General features: G+C 32.8%; 3 protein-coding genes across 3 annotated transcripts; 2 read left to right on the forward strand and 1 right to left on the reverse strand.

Moving 5' to 3' along the window:
• Window positions 1-3,290: 3,290 nt before the first annotated feature.
• On the reverse strand, window positions 3,291-7,845 carry LOC25483057 (PHD finger protein ING1). The gene is made up of 7 exons (XM_013611702.3): window positions 7,687-7,845; window positions 7,499-7,570; window positions 6,120-6,307; window positions 5,702-5,765; window positions 5,463-5,556; window positions 3,717-3,903; window positions 3,291-3,624 (listed from the first exon to the last, which is right to left on the reverse strand). The coding sequence occupies exons 1-7, from the start codon at window positions 7,712-7,714 to the stop codon at window positions 3,514-3,516; spliced, it is 744 nt and encodes a 247-aa protein (XP_013467156.1). The 5' UTR covers window positions 7,715-7,845; the 3' UTR covers window positions 3,291-3,513.
• Window positions 7,846-13,124: 5,279 nt separating this feature from the next.
• LOC25483058 (probable serine incorporator) lies at window positions 13,125-17,583 on the forward strand. Its single transcript, XM_013611703.3, has 13 exons — window positions 13,125-13,301; window positions 13,743-14,050; window positions 14,765-14,841; window positions 15,176-15,335; window positions 15,692-15,716; window positions 15,805-15,894; window positions 16,025-16,196; window positions 16,271-16,344; window positions 16,444-16,513; window positions 16,625-16,696; window positions 16,913-17,046; window positions 17,149-17,222; window positions 17,317-17,583. The coding sequence occupies exons 2-13, from the start codon at window positions 13,807-13,809 to the stop codon at window positions 17,406-17,408; spliced, it is 1,284 nt and encodes a 427-aa protein (XP_013467157.1). The 5' UTR covers window positions 13,125-13,301; window positions 13,743-13,806; the 3' UTR covers window positions 17,409-17,583.
• Window positions 17,584-19,860: 2,277 nt separating this feature from the next.
• On the forward strand, window positions 19,861-20,897 carry LOC25483059 (dirigent protein 16). The gene has a single exon (XM_013611704.3). It carries the CDS (start codon window positions 19,932-19,934, stop codon window positions 20,700-20,702), a length of 771 nt encoding a protein of 256 aa, XP_013467158.2. The 5' UTR covers window positions 19,861-19,931; the 3' UTR covers window positions 20,703-20,897.
• The last annotated feature ends 1,985 nt before the right edge of the window (window positions 20,898-22,882 follow it).

Consider the following 22,882-nt stretch of genomic DNA (forward strand, 5'->3'; position numbering starts at 1 on the left):
GGTAACAGTTTGATCCTTTATTTTATTTTATTTTTTTCATTTCAATTTGATCCTTTTTGTCCATTTTTATATACATTTTCAAGCTTCAAATCTAATATTCTTATGCAAACATAGACGAGGATCATAGATTTGAAGATTGAAAGACCATAAGAAAATAAAATCATGAATTTTAAGCTTAAAAATTCATATGAAAATGGACAAAAATGACCAAATTGAAATGAAAAAAAGATAAAGGACCAAACTGTTACCTGAAATTAAGTTAAGGGACTAAAAATGTAATTTTGCCTACAAATAACACATATAACAAATAGATAAAAATAAACTCAAATATTAAAATAAAATGTAACAAATTGTATATGTCTGATGTTTTCCATTAAAGTAAATGTAATATTTCGAAGTAATTTACATGGTATTAATTGAAGGATACAATTGAAAAGGAAAAGACAATGTAGCATTAAAAACTAAAAGTGACTTTCATTTTAAAATGGAGGAATTACAATAGACTTTCTATATTATATATATTTTTTTATATATTTTAATACTTTATCATAAAATAACATATAAAATTCAATTATCCGAAGATAATTAAATTACACCTAAAAAAATTATATCAAAACAATAAATTAAAACCAGACTTTATGAGCAAAATTTATCTACTCATACTCTTATCTCATCTATTAGTAAGAGTAGTTGTCATATTACTATTTTTTTAATAATCTATAACAATATATATATATATATATATATATATATATATATATATATATATATATATGATGTTTTGTGTTTGATATTTTATTATTCCTAGTTATATTATTATAACATTCTTAGACAGATTTGCTCAATGTTATATTATTGATTTTATTGAAAAATATAATAATTTTTAGGGTAAAGTGTACTCTTGGCCTCCTAAGTTTTAAAATGTTGCGATTTTGACATCCTATTAAAAAACATGAAAAATTTGGCCCCCCCAAGAATTAGCCCATTTGCAATATTGATATTTTTTGTCAATTTTGACCGAGTCAACACTGATTTGTGACTTCATTAAAGGACGTCGCACATCACGTGTGTATATTCGTATTTTTTAAAAAACTAAAAGCCATGCGTGTAATTAGTTGGATTAAAAAAAAGAAAAAAGAAAAATGGAAAGGCTTGGCACATGAGAGCTCTCCAACGGTAAGAAATTAGGGTTTAAAAACCCCCAATGATTACCCTAATCTCCATTGTTCTTCTTCAATTTCCTTTCTTCTTTCGATTCATCATGTTCCATTCTTCGTCCATTATTCTTCAATTTACTTTCTTCAATTTCCTTTCATCTTGTTCGATTTCTGGGTTTGCAGAACAAAAAATGGGTGGACCATATTCATCTTCAACTGTGACTGGCTCATCAAGTTTGTTACTGTGATGTTGATTCACCTCTAGTAACTGCCTGGACTGATGAAAACCTAGAAAGGAGGTTCCATGGATGTGGGAAGTATTTCCAGAGATGAAAGTGAAGTTTTTTTAGGTGGTTTGATCCAGAAGTTCCTGAGAGGCAGAAGAAACTGATTAGAGGTCTATTAAACAAGAATGATGCATTGAAGAACAAGGAAAAAAATGCTTGTGTTAACAATTGTAATTTTAGGTATGTTGTTATTTCTAAGTTTGTTGGTGATTTTCAAATTTCCTGTCATATTTAAATGTCAATCTTATGAGCGTTTGAAAGAGCATAACATAATATAACCTCAAAAGAGTACTTAACATTCACATAGCAAAATAATGGGTCATTAGAGTACTTAACATTACATAACCAAAAGAGCATAATCAAAAGAGTACTTAAATAAAGAATACATAACCAAAAGAGCATTAAGAGTACTTTAGAGTACTTAACCTAACATAACCAAAATATCATTAAGAGTACTTAATATTACATCACATAACTATATCAATAAAAGATGTAACATCAGTCTCATTGCACTTCCTAACTTAAGTCTTGTTCACTGACTGTTGAGTCCCAACTTGTGCCATATCATCACTTTTCCTCTTAACTTATGTAGTTCTTGAGTTTCTAGGCACAAACAAAGCCTCCTCACCCACAACATGTTTGTCATCTCTCATTGTTCCAGATGTGTTGCTTGTAGCAGCAGTTACAGTATTGGATCCAGCTACAGGGGGCAACAGTGTTGACAAAAGTTACAGTAGGTGGAGCTTGGACTGAGGCATTAACAGGCGGTACACTTTTGCTTGACTTTGCAGCATCAATTTTAGTCTTTTTCTTTCTTGTTTTGCTTATCACATCTGAAGGCACATTGGATGTGGTAGCTTGTGCAGATTGTATGACAGTAAGATTTTGCATTTGAAGCAAGATTTGTGCTGGTACCAGCATGTGTGGTAGCTTGTGCATTAGCAACATTACCATTAGTGTTGACATCATTTGTATTAGCTTGTGCATTTGAAGCCTCAGAGTGTTGCATATCAGTATTAGAACAAACATACATTCTCTCAAATACTAATCCCCTAAGTCCATGTTTGCATTTAATCTTAACACTACTCCCAGGATTACTTCTGATAAACTCTTTTGCATAGTTTCTTAGATGGGCATATTGTTCATCACTAGCCCCATGAATAAATTCTAATGCCCTCATTTTTGCCCTATACATCTAAAAGGTACTCAACATCATCGACCACCTATTCTTACACTCTTCTTGCAGAACTTTAAGGGTCATAATAGGTGAATGCTTAAGTATTGGAACCAGCTTCTTAGCCAACACCTTTGTGGTTAACAATCTCACTTTAGCAGTGTGATAGCAAGTATGAGCTGAATTAAAACTAGAAAGAACAAAATTAGTTTGAGGAGGAACCTTGCTGAATCTCATATGGCATGCACATCCTTTCATGCACTTCACCACAATTCTTTTCTTCTCATTTTTCTTGAGGCACACATTCTTCCTATGCTGCAAAGCATATTCTTTCACAACATTTTTTTTACTAACCCAACAGTTGCAAAGATTTTCCCCTTCTCAAATATCACAGGTTCATTATTAATACCCAACTTAAACCTTTGCAGTTTTTTTTCTTGATAGCATTATCTTCTTAGATGAAACATGCCTTTTCTAGAACATCTGACTCTCATTCTCATCTTCAAAGTCATCCACACTAGTCACTTCAGGGTTCCTAGATACTTCAAGACCAACCAAAGTTTGACAAGGGTTAACTGATTGACTAACATCAACGGTTGTGCAACACGAACAGAAGAGAGTGCAAGGTAATATCTCAGTTTGGGAGAAACCGAGCGAGACATGGTCTTAAAATGAGAGCAAAGAGCCATTTGATGGTTTAGAGAGGCACCATACTAAAGTACACAGTAAATCTTCGGAAATTTATAATTTCAAAATTTCCCAGCAATCACAACTACATAAGTAAAGTTTCAAGGCCCAGATAAATCAAACAAAATAACTACACTATATAAAATAATTAAAAATATTATGAATTACACTGAACAAGTCTAACATTGATCTTATTATTCTGCCAAACTCATTTGCCTCTCCGGCGATTTCTTGTTGCGGCACAACTTGAACAGTACCATTTTCCTTTTGGTTGTTCTTTCAAGCCAACACAGCCAAAATGAAACCACTCTATTTTGCACTGTAATTTATAGATAGCGTCAAAATATGTATGGAATGTAGGTAAAATGGATATAAAATATAAAAACAGAAAAAGTGAAAGTAGAAACATACATCAGGGTTATCACAGGCAACCATTTCTCCATAGCTAACTTGGTTGCAAAAGCAGTATGTGGGTTCATTTGGATCAACTGGTAAATCTAAATCCATGCCAGTAGGATTTGCAGATGTGGCTAGAGCTTCTGTTGCTGCTGCCATTGCCGCTGCTGTTGCAGTTTGGACAGATGCTGCTTGGCGAGTTCTGAAGCAGTTTTAAATTCAGACAATATTCATCAGATTGTAATTTTCTTTTCTAACTTTTACTTTGTAATAAATCATACTGTAGCAGAGATGAAGCATTGTGAGAAGGTAAAATTATAAATAAATGTCACCTCACTTTAAAAGCCATAGGATATTTGATGAAAGATTAGATGTTAAAATTTAGAGTTTTAATACCAGAATGAGTAGTAGTAACTTGAGGAACGTACTTTATAATTACATATCCTCACCTAATTGGAATAATTTGAGGTTTTACAAGGATGCAGATTACTAGGATTGATATGACTGTAAGATATTCATAAAACAATGTACAACAAAGCACTGTACGGCTGTGTCAAATGTCGAACAAACGTTGGTCGTATTGTGATGGCATTGTAAATTTGGAGATACAACAACTTCAACTTCAAATGATGCACATATTTGCTAAGATCACGGTAATCTGTTAGTAGGCCTCCAATGTTAGGTGCAGGCGCAATTGATTGACAGGGCCCAGTTTTAAACAGAAAAAGGGTAGGAAACTTATGTATTCCGTGTTTTTATGTTGGATTAGGTTGGGAGAGACAAGGCTCTCTAATTCCTAGAGGATTATTTTGGTTATTAGCAGTTTATTATTCCTATTGCAGCAACTCTAATTTCCCTCTGTTCTGTAACTGCTACTGCTAGTAGTTACTGCATAATTGTTCTATCAATAATATTCAGGTTATCATTCTATCCATTAGTCTCTTAAATACCAAAGATCAAGCATAACATGAAGAAGCATTAACTGATGATAGGCCCATTAATAGGGCCAACTTAGGAGGAAAGGAAAAAGAAGCAGAGATGGGGACAAGAACAGAACAAATGGGCCCAAGACTCACACAAAGGCTGCCGAGTAAGGAAAACAGGACAGAGGGAACATACATAACATTGTTGATATATGGCCCAAGGAGAGTAGAAGAAAATATTAAGGAAGGAATGGAGAATGATTTAAGGATGGAGCGTAGCCACGAAGGGGTGTGAAGAAAATTCAGGTGCTTGATGGAAGGTTGGGAATGAGAAGAGCTATTCTCTCTCAGTTATTAGCATATTTCATTGTCATCCTGCAAGGAATGTCTCCATTCCATAGCATTGTGGTTGGTTTCTTCCTTACTCATACATATTTCAGATTGTAATGGAATTTATCCCCTGTTTAGAGTGAATTTCAATACTGTTTCTGTTCATCCCCTACATTGATTAATGTTATTCACTTCTTTCATAACATTTTCGTACTTATATGTCTGGCTCTGGCATATTGAAATGCCTTTTCTATCTAGAAATACAGAAAAAGAATTCCTGGAACTTTTCAATTTTATTCCACATAATGTCTAGTTAATCTTGTTTTCCATATCCTCGGATAACTAGCCAGTGTCTACTTCTAGATAATTCCCCTCATGTCAATCAATATCTTACGTAACAGAATACAAAGGGGAATGGAATCCGTCGTTAATAGTCACATTAAACGACACCATTATAGGCTATTAGAAAATGAATCATCATATAGATACTCCAAAATGAGTTACTTACTTTTTTCTGCCTCCTCTACCGCCTTCTTTTCCAGATTTTGTATTTCCATCAGGACTTGAAGTAGGCGCTCCAGTTATTGCAGCATTTTCTCTTTCTGCGAGAAATATGAAAAATATTAGGCTTTGTTCAAACAGATGAGGGATTCAGTTGTCACCGATTACAATATGATCCAACTTTTTCAAAAGACTATTGATAACATTCACAAATTGAGTGGTACAAAAAGGTAGAATGTGCAATACCACGCCGAAGCTCCTCATCAAACTTTTTCAGATATTGATCAAGTTGTTGTATATGAGTATCTACCTGCAACAAAATCATGAAACATAATTACAAAATCCAGAAACAAGCCAACAACTGTTTGTACTTTGTAGAATTTGTGTGTCTAAAAGAAAGCCAATCACACTTGTATTTATAATGTGATTATAATGAATACAACGAGTTTTAAATCAATGTTATTGTTACTTTTAATCACGGATTTGTGATAAAAAAATTGAACAGCCAAGTATATTAGCATGAATATAATCACAATGCTAAACATTATGTTCATCAACCAACTTTAGGTTACCACACAATAGTACTATTTAGTATGTAAATATAATTTATCCAATTGATCAGATTACCCTTGGCTAAATACATATAACAAGATACGATGATTACCAAATCGTATGCCTGGACAGCCAAGGCGACTTTTTCATCAGCAATCCTGATGCTATGCTTTTGTTCATCAAGTGCTTCATCAGAGAATCTAATAACAGAGGTATCCGGTGCGATGTTTCCAGACCGAACTCCTCGCCTAATATCTTCAATTTCTTGCTCACAACGCTGTTCATTTTGCCTTTGATTATCTGCTCATACAGATCAAATGCTTATATAGCTTCGAATCTCAAACAATACATGCAATAAACTAGGGGGAGGGGGAAAACAACCACAACTAAAAGCTTTCGATTTTTCGTTTTTACTTTTCAACACAGGAATAAGATCACAAAAATCAAGAAGAGTTCAGCATGCCTTCATTTAATGTAGCAAGGTAACAAACATACAGCTTAAGCCTGAAATTAAAGTTCATTTCACATTATCATTAGACTTTAACAAATCATCAAACAAGGCAGCAATAAACTGTAGCAGTAAATTCAATCACAAACTTGGCATAGCATACCCAAATTATCATTAGACTTTAACTAATCAAATCTAACAAATACACTTAACTGAATGAATAGTTCAAAATGTCATAAATTATTATTATTATAAATGTAAATAATACCAGTTTATCATGTGACATAAATGACACAGTTATGAGTTTGTGCATACTAAGGTTTTGTATTGTGCTTTTACGTCAAAGGACTAACATGGTTATCAAATGGAGATTAATATCGTGAATCTGTAGACATTTTTCCAAACCAGGAATCAAATCTTATTTATGAATCGTAAGAAACCACAAGAAGCTTTGACAGAAACACCTAAGCACAAAAGACAGTATAATTATATACGAAGCCGAATAAGGTTACCGCTCTTCACCACTGATTCACACAGTCACACACACTACATTCATATTCTCAGAGAAAATTGCACTCAGTTAACCACCACAAAGAATAACACCAAAATCACTAAGTGACTAAATTAACGAAACCTATTACTACGATGAACCTATAATTTTATACAATATTACAATGTCAATCCGCCATAACCGTTCCATCATTACAAATATTGATTTTGCTCAGAACTACCTTAAAAACCACACAAATAACATGTTTTGATCGGCGACACGGTAAAATATTTTTACACTGATACGAACTAAAGGTATGCAAGGTCAGCCGAAAACAGTTTTACACTGACATCCAATGAAAATCCACTACTTTGCCACATCACCCCTACTCTGGTATGATTATTTGGAAACTGAAAGCATGACATAAGACAATGGTGGTCTGCCCGTGTAAAACTGATTTAAACAGACAGTGTAAAAAAATGCATGCTTTTTAATTAATCACAGTTTCAGTGATATATAAAAATAAATAAAATAGTAAAATTAAGAATACTACCTTGTAAACTTTTATCTAGGTCACGCAATAAGGCATACTTCTTATGAAGAATATTAGGCAGTGAATCCAAATCTGCAGGAAAAAAACGCAAATTTCATTGTTATTGATGAAATTGAAAACACAAATATACATAATCGAACCCTAAAATTAAATAAAAAAATTATAATCGAGAAAAGAAGGGGGCTTACTGGCTTGAAATTCTTCAAGGAATGACATTAGGGTTTCTGGGGAAGAACGATGCGTTTCGTTTGAAGGCGTGGTGATATTAAAATAAAAATACGATAAAAGAGGAAAATGTTACTATGGTACAAGAGTACAGGTGGACCATCGTAATTCATTAATTTAAAAATTGCAATTTGACCCTTGAACTTTTTGAATATCTACTTTTGACGGTGCTCATTGGTAAAATTTGAAATATTTAAAATTTGGAAGATCCAATAGTAATAACTAAATTGTTTGGTTGGTGTTGTTCACAATGGATCATCCTGTTATGTTTCTACAAAACCGTGTATTCTTTTATTTCATACTTTTTTCATCCTCTAAATTTCGACTGCATATGTTTCACATTCTAAAATAAAAAAATAGAGGGTTTTCGAATGTATTTTACACTTTTCGAACATAAAATCCAAAATGTCTATAAGACTCGAGAATTAAGTGGGGTGAGGTAAGAAATTTTCAAACATTTTAAGTTGTATTGAATAAGTCCATCGTAATTTGATCTCTAATAGACTAATGGTTGTTTATTATCTCATCTAAACTCAAAATACCTAAGTGGTAAAAAAAAAACTTAAAAACCAATTTATTACAATTAAATAATTTAAAAATCTCTATTCTAATTTATCCTTAATTAAAATATTTAAAACAATCATGAACAACTCCGATCCAAGTCAGGCATGACAAGATTACCAACGTGGACAACCTTCCAAACACAAAATCAGGCTCACCTCTTTAACCCTAAATGGAGCTAACCAAGCCTATATGTACACTATATATGAGACGACTCTGATTCAACCCTAATCCCCATCAGTCTCTCTGCATTGGAGAGTGGCAAAATCTATATACATTTTCATGCAATTTCTAGTAGGAGTACACTTCAATGAGTTATACTAACCCACCAACATTGATATCATAAAGAATCGAACCTGAGACTTTGAAGAGAAATGCACTCTAAGAACTCAAGCCAACATCATCGTACAAACCCAAATGGGTTACAACATTTAGAGAGATACTTCTAGCCCACACTTTCCCGATTAAAAAAAAAAAGATAGTTGAATTACATGAAAATTGTTGTTCCCACTTGTGTTTCGGCTGAAAAACACCAGTAAAATACGCAAATACCCCCTCAGTAGTTAACTGCCGCCGATTGATACCATCGGTAGTTAACTACCGAAGTTTCCTCGGCAGTTAGTTGTCGCCGGTTTCATCGACAGTTAACTGCCGATGCATTCTGATGCCTTTGCATTGGCATAAGCTTCATTTTCGAGACCTGTTATGTGTTTTAAACGCATAGCACAACCTATTCGAATATTTTCACATTAACAACAATAATAAATTATCAACATTTGATTCAAAATAAACGCAAATTACCACGACGAAATAAAAATGTACCAACATCAGTTAAAATACAAATTGTCAACTAAATATGAACAAAAGTCATCAAAGTCTCAAAATGAAACTAACTAAGCCCAAAACAAATAAGTCCTAAAACTAACAACATACCTCTACTCATGGTCCTGCTCATGCTCCTGTTGTTGCCTCATCGGCCTCCGGACTCGCCTCCTGGTCCATATCGGTGCTATCTGCTCCCTAACATGGCGCATGGTCGCAGACCATTGCTCAGGGATCATGATGCATTTAAAAATAAAAATCATGAATTTAAATTGGCGCACGTATTTCTAATTTAAGACATAACACATTTAATACTAAAAAAAAAAAATACATAACATACACATTTTTAAAAAAATTAAAACATTTAAATTAGCACACACGTGTAATCTCAATTTATATTACGCTCGCCAATTTAAAACATAAAAAAAGTTAAAAGTAAATATAATATTTAATAAGTATTGCATATGATAATTTTAGATAATTAAAAATAACACTTATGTTGTCTGAATTATACCAAAGCGGCAATGCAGCATGGGTGGCATAAGAGAACATGAGAGATGTATCTTCTGGTTCTCCAGGAAAGGGAGGCTGATCAGGTAACGTCTTTGGGGCAGTCGCTGCTGCAATGTCATCCGCGTCTAATATAGGCACAACATCCTCCGGAATATGCTGGTCGTCATACCCATTATCAGTGGCATCGTGTATCTCATCCTGATAATTAATGTACTCCACCTGCGTCGGGTCAACCACCTGCAACTGTTCAGAGTGTGTAGTTTGAGAACTCCCTCCACCATCCCCCATCCGACCTTTACCTCTTCCCCTTTTGGGATGTGCGCGTTTTGTCTTTCCTGCCTGACGTTTTGTGTCATAGCACATCTACCACTTAAAAGCTTAGATGGATCAATCGACTTCCCCTGATTCCGATCAGACATATCTACACAAAATTTGAAAAAATTAACATCATTCAACTTAAATATAAACTAAACATCATTCACAACATACATTCATCTATAACATTCAAAACCACATTCAACCTAAACATAACATAAACATCATTTCCATCAACTACAATTATCCATAACTACATAAATTAACTAAATAATCAATATAATTTTTATTTGGGCATTTTATCAAACACTTTGTGTGCAAAGAATCAAACATATTCAAATTGTGTTCATTTGGCACCATTCAAAACCACATTATACTTATACATCATTTAAACATCAATTACAACAACTATATTCATTTATCAATTCATAAACTACACACGTAATCTTCAAAATGTCAATTCATTTATAAACCCTAACCACATGCAAATTGCTTAATTTTTTTTTTTTTAAAAATGAACCTAAACAATTTAACATTAAGAATACAATGATTAATGCTACTTACTTGTGATAATATGAGGATGATTGACTTGTAAATTGTGAAAATGTATTTGGTGAGAATTTGTGAAGTTTTGGAGGAAATGAGAAACTGTAAAACAGAGTCTTTGTTTCTGCATATTTTCAGGACGCATCGGCAGTTAACTGCAGATGGAACCGACAGTAGTTAACTGCCGAAGTTTTCCTCAATAGTTAACTGCCGTCGGTTCTTTTCCTCAGTAATTAACTACCATCGAGGCATTTACGTCTTTTACTGGTGTTTTTCATCTTCTTTAGTGTGTCAACAGCAAATTTCGAATCATATTAATGCTTATAGATCTAATTTATTTGCGTAGCTTCATAACAGAAATGTGGAGGATTACTTCAAAAAGTTCATTAAAAGGTGGGTGCTCAACAAAATGAAATGCAATGTCCTCCAATATGAAAGGAATATCATGTAATCAATATGAAATATTTGGTTGAGTTTATACTATTCAACAAGAAAGAACGTTAATGCGCTGCATTGTTTTCCAAATTCAATTCCCATCAAATTTCACCAAACCTAATGTACATAAATATTGCTTTACAAATATACACTTATTTCAAGTTCTCTGACTCACTCTAAAGGACAAATATTCCTCAATTATAGGATACCTAATACCAGACATATATTCAAACTCTCTACATATACGTTAATCATTTTATACCAAGAAACACGGGCAAAGTAAACAGCAAGAAACTCATCAAAAATAGAGTGTGAAAGAAGTGAGCTAAATTGATCTCAAATTCCATGGAAAAAGGAACCTCGCCTAGATAAATTATTGATATATTTTACTTATCTTCCAATTAAACTCAACTCCAAAAATCTAATTTACTTTTATTGTCCATCACAATATTTTCTTGTGTTAACTTCGGTTCCCAAAAAAAAATATCTAATAATCCAAAGTTCGACTTATGAAGTAAGTATAATATAAACAAAAATCGTTATATACGAAAATCAAACTCAAGTTATTTTTTGGTGTAAATCAGATATCCTTCGCGCGTGCAATTCTGAAAATTAATTTCAAATATTTTTTAACCAAAACTCTGTCTAAGTTAAATGAGACTTATGTCATCTCATCTAAGTTATAAAAATATACAGACTTACATTTATATTTGTTTGTTTAAATGTTTGCCACCGCAGCAGACATATTAACGGTTGCTAATCAGTATCGAAGACGCGTGGGGAGGTGTTTGAATTAAGGTGGGTCCCATCTAAGGTATTTATGTTTTTCAATCAACAAGGCAAAGCTGGAAAAGTTTACATCTATTGTCTTTGTCTTGTTTGTCTATATTTGCATGTTTTTCTTTTAATTCAAACTATTCCCGTTACTCTTAGACCTTTCTCCATCTCATTATTCTCCAACTTTTTTCCTTTACTTCCTAATTATACGTATATGACATTGAACAATTCAAGACCGGTACATTAAATGTAGGCATGACAATAGGGTGGGATGAGAACGGGTTTTGCCTTTCCCATCCCCATCCCTTACTCCTATATACTTATCTCCGTTACCCTATTCATATCCAATGGAGATGAGAAATTAAATCTCACCCCCGTCTTCAATGGGTTCGGGTATTCCCGGCTCATTCCCGTCCCCGCAGTGAATCAATTTTTTTAATGAAAAAATAGTTTTTTTTTTTTAAACTTCAATGGTAATATTGTAATGCATTATCCAAGAATTTGCGCTGATTTTAACATCTTCTTACCTAATAATTTGATTTCTCCTTTAACCATTAATAAAAGTTCTTATATCATATGATAGTTATCAAACCAAATAACATGACATATCATTATCAACAAACAAAAAAAAACATGACATTTCTACATTTCTACCCGTATTATGAAATCGGGGATAACCCAAACCCAGTCAAATCGGGGTTGGTTTGGACGGGTACCCATGGACATAGGTTTTGTTGCCATGCCTAATTAAATGTGACTAATACATTATGCATATTCTTTTTGGGTGTTAACATGTATATTATGCATGCAATGACTATTTTTTCGAGCTAGGTTAAACTATAATGAATAACAAAATTCTCCGTCGTAAAATTTAATATTGTTTGTATTATAATATAAGTATTGTACTTATAAAATGTGGTTTACAGTACGGTTGAGTGATTTATAAGAAGGATAAAAATATGATTAAATTATACTAACTACTAATCTCGTGACAAATTTATCAAACAGCTGTCTTTTACTATTTGGAAAAGGTAATCAGTTTTGTTTACCATACTTCTTGGTAGGCTTTCTGAATTCTGCATACCAATATAGTTTGAATTTCTTTTAATCAATTACCAATATAATACTATTAAGAAGAAGATTAGGAAACTTAAGATGAAATACGAATTAGATTTACATTTTTTTTATTAGGTAGTTTAGTGGCTAGAAATTTATCTTTATAAGATGAATAAGCGGGGTGTCTGAGGTTCGAATCCGAACCCTACATATATTATGTAATGTCCCTATCAACTGAACTAAACACACTAGAACCGATGAGATTTACATTATTACATAATAATCATGCACAAAGTCAAAAAGACAAGACAAAAAAAAAATATTTGATATGTAAAAGCATGTGTGATTAGTGTGAGGAACATTATATGGTGCGCATGGCATGGCATGGCATGAGAAAGAGCATCATGGCATCATATATATAGACACCAAGAAAATGGTTTATATGAATCCAATAGATTTAAGCACAAGTTGCAATACATTTTCATACATTCTATATATAGGATAGGAGTGTGAGTGTCTTGTTTTCAAAGAGTGCACTCTTGAACAAAATAAGGTGAGAACATTGTGGTTCCTTTATATTTTGCATTATGTTTTACTTATTATAATCACATTCATCATTCATGTGTTCTTAACAGTACTTTATTCATCACTTTATTGTTTGAGCATCATTTGTAAGTGAAATTTGGGCTCCTTTTTCAACGTTTTATATTTCTGTCACGACATTGCTCGTGTCGCGATTCTTGATATTGTGGAGAATAGCAGTTAACTGTAGTGTCAATAGTGGTCACATTGCAGTCGTACACATAAAAAATTCTGGTTGCCTAGATCGCGGTTGCGAAGTGTATATTTAGCCAATGCTGTATTGCTACTCAAATTGTGCTTAATCAGATTTGATGTATATAGTCTAGTTGTTACTTGTTAGAGTTTATTCATTGAAAAACCAAAACTAAAAAAATCAATGTTGTAATGCATTTGTAATCTTAAAACACTGCAGGTGTATATGTTTTACACTAGCACTGTACTTTTGATGAACAAAGTTCTTTGATTTTGATTGAAGAATGAGTGCATCTGAGGGATCAGCTGAGGGAGCAGCAGAAGTACATATTGTTCATGTTAGTGATAGGCAGAATGTTCCTCTGGAAGAAGTAACATCTTCATTGGAGTTAAGCAAGGTTGATTATACAAAAGAGAGAACGAAATCACTTCATGCCCGTTATTGTTTTGGCATTATATTCTTGATAATGAATCTTGTTGCATGGTTTTTCCGTGATTATGGACAAAGTGTTCTACCTTGGATTCGTTGTAAGTTTATTTTCATGCTTTTCCTATTTGAGCCACTAGCATTTTTGTTTCCATCACAGTTGTTTAACTGTGGTTGCGATTGCGGTTATGCTGCAAACCTTGATAATGCAGCAGAATTCAGACAGTTGCGGCCGCAATTGCTGTTGTAATGCCTTCGAAGTGACCTTTAAAACTTTTAGGCTTAATTGCACCTTTCCCCTTATCTTTTGTTAATTGTGCGATTTTGCACCCCCTCTTTTTTTTTGAGCGATTTTGCACCCTATCTTTTGCCAACTGTGTTTTGTTCAAAATCATCATTAAAAGAGGGGAAAATGGGCAAAAGATAGGATGCAAAATCGCTCAAAAAATATAAGTGAGGGTGCAAAATCGCACAATTAGCAAAAAGATAAGGGGCAAAAGTGCAATTGAACACAAAGATGGGGTGCAAAATCAGAAAGGGGGCAAAAAGATGGGTGCAAAATTGCTCAAAAAAAAGAGGGGGTGCAAAATCGCACAATTGGCAAAAGATAGGGGGAAAAGTGCAATTAAGTCAAACTTTTATATTGTAGCCGAAATTTAAAACTATGATTCAGATAATCTTCACCTTGAAACCAAACACATATCTTTTTTTGAACAAGAACCAAACACATATCTAATCTAGTTTCTTTGTCTTTTCGCTTAAAAGAGATGCTAAGATTAGTCTTTCGTAACTTTGTATCCTTTCTCTTTTTACAGATATCAAAGTTTGTGGAAATGAAGGAGATGATTGTTTTCATTCAATGGGGGTTCTCCGTGTGAGTTTAGGATGCTTTGTATCCTTCAGTTATACCATATGCTTCACGAGGAATTATTGTAAATGTATGAAGTATTGACACAAACACGGACACCAAACATGTTATTGGTATTCATACATAGACACCGGTAATAATTTGAAAAATAGAAGTGATTGAATGCAAGTACATGTGTTAGTGTCGTGTATGACATTGTACTTAGCTTCAATCTAAAGTGTCAGTGCTACATAGTCATATATTGCTCACAGCCACATGATCCCTAGATGTAACCCTATTATTGAAAGCAATTGTTATCGATAATCTTATTTTCTGAAAATTTTGTGACGAGAATTATGTTCCTTAACAATGAAGTCAGATATTTTTCTTAGTAATGTTTCTCAGCACAGTAAAAACAAGAAAATTATGTGAAGGTAGAAATTCATGGCATTCTAGATGGTGGGAATTCAAGGCTGTTTTATTGCTTTTATCAATGGCAGTACCATTCTTCATCCCTTCACAATTTGTACAAATATATGGTTGGTCTATATTTTTTCTCCTTTAATTCTTACAATTTCCATGTAGTGAAAAAAGTCAGATCAATGATAAAAATATATTTATGGCACAGTGCATTAGGATCTTGGTTATAGTTGGTCAATTTTGTTCTGAGAAATGGTTCTTAAATAGAATTGTGTGATACAAAATGGAGAAGCTTTTGATCAAATCATTCATTTGAAAATCAGTCAATCTTGTAAGCATTTGATCTAACAGAAGTACTAGTTACTCTTATTTTTTATTCATTCAAAGCAAGAATTTATTATTTATTTTATTTTATTTTTGTTTTTTAAAATATCTTCGGATAAGAGCCATAATGTACACTTCCATGTTTTTGTAGGCGAGATAGCTCGTATTGGTGCAGGGTACGTATCTTCTTTTTGTTCAACTTTCATTCACTTGAAGTTATAATTGAACATTACCAGCTAACTATTGTAGTTGATGTTTACATAGGATTTTTCTCCTTTTACAACTTGTGAGTGTGATCCATTTTATCATTTGGTGGAATAAGTATTGGACTCCAGACGAAGAAACGAAAAAGAGGTACATATTATTATTGCTGCAAGGAATAATCATAAAATCTAAGGCATAACAGTGTGCGCAATTCTTAACATCAAGACCATTTTGTTATCCCTTCAATAGCCTTCACAGAAATGTCTGCATTTTGGTACAGGTGCTCCTTTGGACTACTTGTGTCAACATTGTTTTATATTGGTGCTATATGTGGGATTGTGTATATGTACAGATCATACGCTTCAAGAGCTTCATGTTCTCTCAATATATTTTTCATCGCATGGACCGCAATTCTTCTTGCTGCAATTCTGATCATATCCTTGAATTCAAAGGTACACTTTACACTTTACATTGACATGAAAAATTCTGATTTTTCATTCCTTGTATTTTTTCTTAATTATTGCAGGTTCATAGAGGTCTTTTATCCTCAGGAATTATGGCTTCTTACATTGTTTTCCTATGTTGGTGTGCAATCAGAAGGTATATATAGTTCCTTCATCCTTGTCTCCTTTTAATCATTTGTATTTTGTGTATGCTAATTTGATTCACCATCAACTTAAAATCATCATGGAATTTCAGTGAACCCGCCACCATAAGATGTGAGACAAATAACCAAGAAAAAGGAAATAGTGGTTGGATAACTATACTTGTAAGTTTTTCAATCTATTTTGCCTCCACAACCAGTTCATACACAATCATCCATATGAATTAGAATGTATGCATAATCTCGTACTATAAAAGTCTCTTCTCTTGTTAATAGGGATTCCTTATTGCCATATTTGCAATTGTTTTGGCTGCCTTTTCCACAGGCATTGATTCCAAATGCTTTCAGGTGAATCACTCCTCGGACTCTTCTCCAATAATTTCAGAAATTTTTGCTTATAATAGTGACCAGAGGGTATAGTCTTTAAAATATGTAAAATATAGTAGAACCATCTCAAGTTAATCTCTCAAATACTAATCTCTCTCATATTAGTATATAAAAATAATAGTCATTAAATTATGTGATGCTAAAATTGTTGAAATAATTAGTTTTTGTTCTTAACAGTTTTCCAAAAATCAAGTTGAAAATGAAGATGATATTCCTTACAGCTATGGATTTTTCCACATGGTGTTTTCCTTGGGAGCAATGTACTTTGCAATGTTATTCATCAGTTGGGATCTGAATAACTCAGCTAGAAAGTAAGGAACCTAATTTATCACACCATTCCTTTAATTAAGATGTGATGATTTTTTATGTCTTATAGTATCTTATCTTGTATAATGTACATTTCATACCATTAGGTGGAGCATTGATGTTGGCTGGATAAGTACATGGGTGAAGGTTCTCAATGAGTGGTTTGCTGCAACTATTTATAGTAAGAGAATAATTATTTACATTACATAAACTTAGTTTATTTTCCCCTTCATTTAATAGCTTAAAATTGTTTTGTTTATATTTGATTTAAACAGTATGGATGTTGATTTCCCCAATTGTGAGACAGAACAAAGTTATGGATAATGATACAACTATGCAAGGCAGAGCTGACTCAGTTGATGCATAATTGACAATGGAAGAGTCATCAATATTCTCCTCCTTTTGATTTTTTGCTATTCCTTAAGATCATTTTACGCTTCAAATACTAATTAATCTTCGGTGATTGAAAGGAAAAGTTCATTGTTAATGAAATAAAATGATGATTTTTATGTCCCAGATAGGATATCGAATTTGAAAGAAAATTGATGATGTATTTTCAAAGCTAGCACTGGTTTTCACTTCTCTTTTTCCTTGCAGCTAATAACATTTAACACTATTTAAATCCAAATCATGGTCATTATCTTTAAATGTGAACTTGTGATTGAAGTATGATCTGTCTGGTGAAAATCAAAGATAGGTGGTGGTGAATCTTCGAAGACTGTAGAAAGGAGGTGGTGAATCTTTGATGACTGCAGTTGCTGGTGGTTCAGGGTGCTCCAGTGAGGAGAAGAGCAAACTTCGTCGGAGGAGGAGAATGATGTATGTAGACACATTAACACTCCAACGCTCAAGTCAGTGTATGAAAAATGTGGTTTACGTGCAAATTTTGGATGAATGAAATTGTACCTGAGCGTGACGCAGAGTCACACTTATATAGATGTGGAGAGTGTTAACCGTCTTCAGGTTTTGCGGTGTGAATCCTGAAGGCCGTTAAAGATCATCTGAACGACTAGGATCGATCTGGCACACTCTTGTGAGGTGACACAGGCATCAATTACGTGCACCTTCACAATGCTTCTCCGTGAGGAGGAGGGTCATAGCTATGTTGGGCCGCTTCGTTGGGCTCGTTGCATTGGCCTTTTTGTCGGCCCGGAACAGTTTCTCCCCAAGTCATTACTGTCTTTAAGACGTAATGGACTTCTATTAGGGTTCGTTCTCGATGACAGTGCCTATCGCGTTGTGTGCTTGTGATGTTGAAGACGTCATGGACTCGTGTCGTGCACAATACGTCCACGCCTTCGTGATCTTTTTGTTGTTTTTTCGCGAACGTTGGTTTTGAGGTGCCCCAAACCGTTGGATCACACCTTTCAAATTCCTAGATATTATGAATATTCAAAGTATTACCACCTTCACTCTAGCCAATCACCATATTGTGGAGAATCATGTGGATCCAAATTAGCGAAAATCTTATTTTAGGCAACATCAACTGGAAAGTTTAGCTCTTGCACAAACGCAGAACCTTGGTTTACTGGAGTTGTAACGTTTTCGCTATCAATACTTCTAATCCTTAGGGTTCTTTGGACAATTGCACGCAACATGATCATAAATTCCACAATCTTGCACAACAAAAGAAGACCCTCATACTCAACATGAGGAAATTCCATCTGAAATTAATACATCACACCACTGGTTGGTGTAAGTCAAGTACGACGCATATCCTTGCACACTTACCCCGATGCATCAATCATTTGAATATTAACTTTGTTGGGTTTTTCGACAGCTGATGTAAAAGCAAAAATAACACTCTCATCAATCATTTGAATATTTTCAATGTATTATGAGATGTCAATTAAAAAAACAAAAATGTTTTCTTCGTTAACATAATTTAGTGGGTATGGACATTGCAGCATGCAACATTTAGAGTTCAAATTTCATATTCTCGCGTATACATCTTAAGAGTTAAAATTTCGACATTACTTGACAAAAAAAAAACAATAACATACATTTTTTTTACAATAATGACATATATTGCTAAACTAGACTACTTGACAAAAAGCAATAACTTGCATTTTTAATTTTTTTTTACAAAAATGACATATATTGCTAAAAAAAAAATCATTAGAAATTTTTAATGTATTAACATGCACGTTTTAATTAATCGTCAAAGAATTTTTTTTTTTTTGAGAGAATCGTCAAAGAATTTTTAAAAGTATCAACATGTGTTCTTTAATTGTAAAAGAATCCATTTCTTTTTTAATGTATTTCTCTTTTTTATCAACATTTATTTTTATTTTAAAATCTACAATCAAATTTTGGTAATGGCCCTTATAATTCTTAACAGACGACAAAAAATAGCCACTGTTCATATCCAACACAATTTGAGCAAGAATCGTTGTGACAAAACAAATATAATAAGAGTTAAATATATTTTTATCTATTAAATTTTTAAAATTTATTTTTGTTGCTATAAAAAAATTCTTTTACACAACTCATTATGAGTTGATTTATTATACAAGCTTCAGCAGTTGCAGTTGCTAACAATGACATTCGTATTTTTTTGGTAATCAGATGAATGTTTAAACTTCATTAGCACAAAAAATTGTTACACACATACTAGTGTTAAAAAAAATAAAAAAAAACTTTGTTCATAATATTAATAGTGTATCTCATAAAAAGGTCATCTAATTTGCTTAAGGCACAACTAATCAACTACTTAATAACTTTCTGTTAATTTTAACAACTTCATTAGCACCACCACTTATGTCTCTTAACCACTCCAACACACATTATTACATTCACCACTATAAAAGACTCATTAATTTTAATCATCCAAACAACAATTATCTTCTCAATTAATACCAAAAGAAAGAACTTAATTAGCCTCAACAAGATGTATTTACCATCACAAACAAAATTACTTTCTAAACCAATATTATTTGTTACCATTGCAATGATGGCAATATCAACAAACATAACAGCTATTGATCCAATTGCAGCAACAGGAAAAGAACCAATCATTGAGTTGTTCATGCATGACATTCTTGGTGGCAGTAACCCAACGGCTCGACCAGTGACCGGTTTGCTCGGCAACATATACAGTGGTCAAGTACCATTTGCAACCCCAGTTGGATTCAACATTCCAACTGATAGTATGCCAATCCCTAATGCAAATGGTGCTAATCCTACTGTTAATGGTGTTACTGGTATCCCTTTAGGAACTGGTTTAGCCGGTACTTCGTTTGCACCAAACAACAACAATAACAATCAGAACAATGTTCAGTTAACGTTAGGACCTGATGGACTTGGATTAGGATTTGGTACAATTACTGTTATTGATGATATATTAACATCTCAACCTGAGTTAGGTTCACAAATTGTTGGAAAAAGTCAGGGTGTGTATGTAGCAAGTTCGGCTGACGGGAGTAGACAGATGATGGTTTTTACAGCACTTTTTGAAGGAGGGGAGTATGGTGATAGTTTGAATTTTTATGGTTTGTATAAGATTGGAAGTACTATGTCGCGATTGTCGGTTGTAGGAGGGACGGGGAAGTTTAAGTATGCAAAAGGGTTTGCTGAACTGAGACCTCTTATTCCACCTGGACAGATTGCTACTGATGGTGCTGAGACTTTGTTGAGGATTACTGTCCATTTGAAGTACTGATGAGTAGTGTTGTTGTATTGTGAAGGTGTGTGAAAGCATGTGGGAAAATGTTTGATTATGATGATGACTATTATTATCAGTTTGGTCTTTTTTTTTGTTAGTTTGATTGCATTTATTTGGATCTTAGTTGTAATCTTATGAAAACCTTGTATTTAGTTGTTCATTTTGCAATATGGGAACTTGGCTTTGGTTTAATGACTGTGATAGCTTGATTCATAATTGACAAATGATGTACAAAGCACTAATACGGACTTCACTTTGAAAATGGATAAATGAATAAAATGGAATTAATGAATGAGTAATCATATTGAAACATCTCCAATGACAAATACGATTTTAATTTGAAGTGTCCGTGCAGCCTAACAAATCATCAATTTTATTACCAATTAAAATATTTATTGCAATCTCTTCGACTGCTGAAATTTTATGTACAAAGTTAATCTTCAATACAGGTCAACTCCAGTTCAAGAAATTGAAAACATTAGAATGAAATACAAAGATAAAATACTTTTTCCTAGGGTGAAAGATGTTTGAATCTCCTCATCTGTTCAATGGTAGTAGCATTGATCTTCAATAGTTAAACTACATCACTTTAGGACAACTCAGCCAAGGCATCGAACTAAGATCGCAAGTTCTCATGTGAGACTCTAAAATACATGACAAATTCTACCGTACACCCGACATATTTGAGTGTACCGGTACATCAAACCCTTAAATTTATAGTTAAATGAGTTATTTTTTGAAGAAAAATATTATTTTTTATCATTTATAATTATAATGATTAAAATCTTATTCACCAAAAGCATCAACGAATTAAAATTGATTTTTTTTTAATTTTTATCGCTAATAATAGAGAACTTTGATTATTTTATACGATAATATGTAAAAAAACTTATTATAATTCTTATAAACAATGAATAATGTGTTTTTCTTATGAAATGATATTTTTTGAGATATAAATGCCGACAAATAACTATTTATTTCATAAAATTGATTGTTAATGTATAAATTTAGGAAGCAGGAGTACCGATACACCTTAATTTATGAATGTACCATAGAAGTTATTTGAAAAACTAATGTATCCCCAATGTCATTTTCACCTAAGTTAAAAAGTGCATACTTTTGATATAATTAACTTTATACAACTTAATTTTTAATAGTTTGTTTGATGTTCCTGGCAAGTATCGAAGTTTCTAACTTCTATTAATAGTTTAAATTCGGGTTTTCGTGGAAAGATTAAAATTACAAAAAAATAACTGGCTTAGAAATATTAAAATTTCGTGACATATTTGGAGAATTTTGTAAATAATAATAATTATAATAATAATAATGATGATGATGATAATAGAAAGCTCATTGATGCACAGTAGAGTGGGGTGGGGTGGAAATAAGTTGATTTGTCACTGAAAAAAACAGTGAAATTTCATTATTGAAAAACAATTTAAAAATATAATAGAATTTGATCCATTTAAAAGGAATAGAAAAATAAGTAAGTTTGAAAAACAATTTAAAAATATAATAGAATTCAATAGAAAAATAAGTAAGAAAGCATAAAGGATAATCATTTTACAAACGACTAGCTCTAAGTAATTTTACAGAAAATTTGGTTGAGTTATGACTACAGATAAATGGTTTTTCTAAGAGAAATGATATTTGTACAATCATATTTTGACAATTTTTTAAACAACTTTATCTCTTATACTCGCATTATATTCTTATTCTCTCTCTTCATTTTTCTCTCTCCATTATTTTTGACCAATAAAAAGAGAGAAAAATGAGATTGTCATAAAAATTGTTAGCAAATGATTGTTCAAATATCATTGCTCTTTCCTAAAGACAACGATTAACAATAGATGATGTTTGGAAATACAACATATTTCAATTTCATCCACTAGCTATTGACTTGAGATTTTGGTTTAGCTGTACTTGCAACACCTCTCATGTTGCTGACTTGTCATTACGAAATCATTTAGAAAAGGGGGAAAAAAGTGATTGTGACTCAGCAAACAATTTGTGTTTGATGAATTTCTACACAGAACCTCGTTGAGTTATACAATATTCATAGTTATACTTGACTAAAATATATTATTAAAAAATGGATTTGGCATAAGTTTATATGAATTATAGTGTATCTTCCATTACATCTCAACAACGCCACTAATCAGAAATATTGACTACAA

The sequence above is a fragment of the Medicago truncatula genome, chromosome 1 (assembly GCF_003473485.1).
Source record: "Medicago truncatula cultivar Jemalong A17 chromosome 1, MtrunA17r5.0-ANR, whole genome shotgun sequence".
Classification (NCBI taxonomy): Eukaryota; Viridiplantae; Streptophyta; class Magnoliopsida; order Fabales; family Fabaceae; genus Medicago; species Medicago truncatula.

What these genes read in the sequence shown, in the direction of transcription:
- LOC25483058 (XM_013611703.3), top strand. Translation starts at nt 13,807, where the DNA reads ATGAGTGCATCTGAGGGATCAGCTGAGGGAGCAGCAGAAGTACATATT. An exon ending in TGTTCTACCTTGGATTCGTT is followed by an intron (nt 14,051 to 14,764) that starts GTAAGTTTATTT and finishes CTCTTTTTACAG; the next exon opens with ATATCAAAGTTTGTGGAAAT. An exon ending in TCATATCCTTGAATTCAAAG is followed by an intron (nt 16,197 to 16,270) that starts GTACACTTTACA and finishes TAATTATTGCAG; the next exon opens with GTTCATAGAGGTCTTTTATC.
- LOC25483057 (XM_013611702.3), bottom strand. Translation starts at nt 7,714, where the DNA reads ATGTCATTCCTTGAAGAATTTCAAGCCA. An exon ending in CCTTGAAGAATTTCAAGCCA is followed by an intron (nt 7,571 to 7,686) that starts GTAAGCCCCCTT and finishes TTTTTCCTGCAG; the next exon opens with ATTTGGATTCACTGCCTAAT. An exon ending in TGATGAGGAGCTTCGGCGTG is followed by an intron (nt 5,557 to 5,701) that starts GTATTGCACATT and finishes TATTTCTCGCAG; the next exon opens with AAAGAGAAAATGCTGCAATA.
- LOC25483059 (XM_013611704.3), top strand. Translation starts at nt 19,932, where the DNA reads ATGTATTTACCATCACAAACAAAATTACTTTCTAAACCAATATTATTT.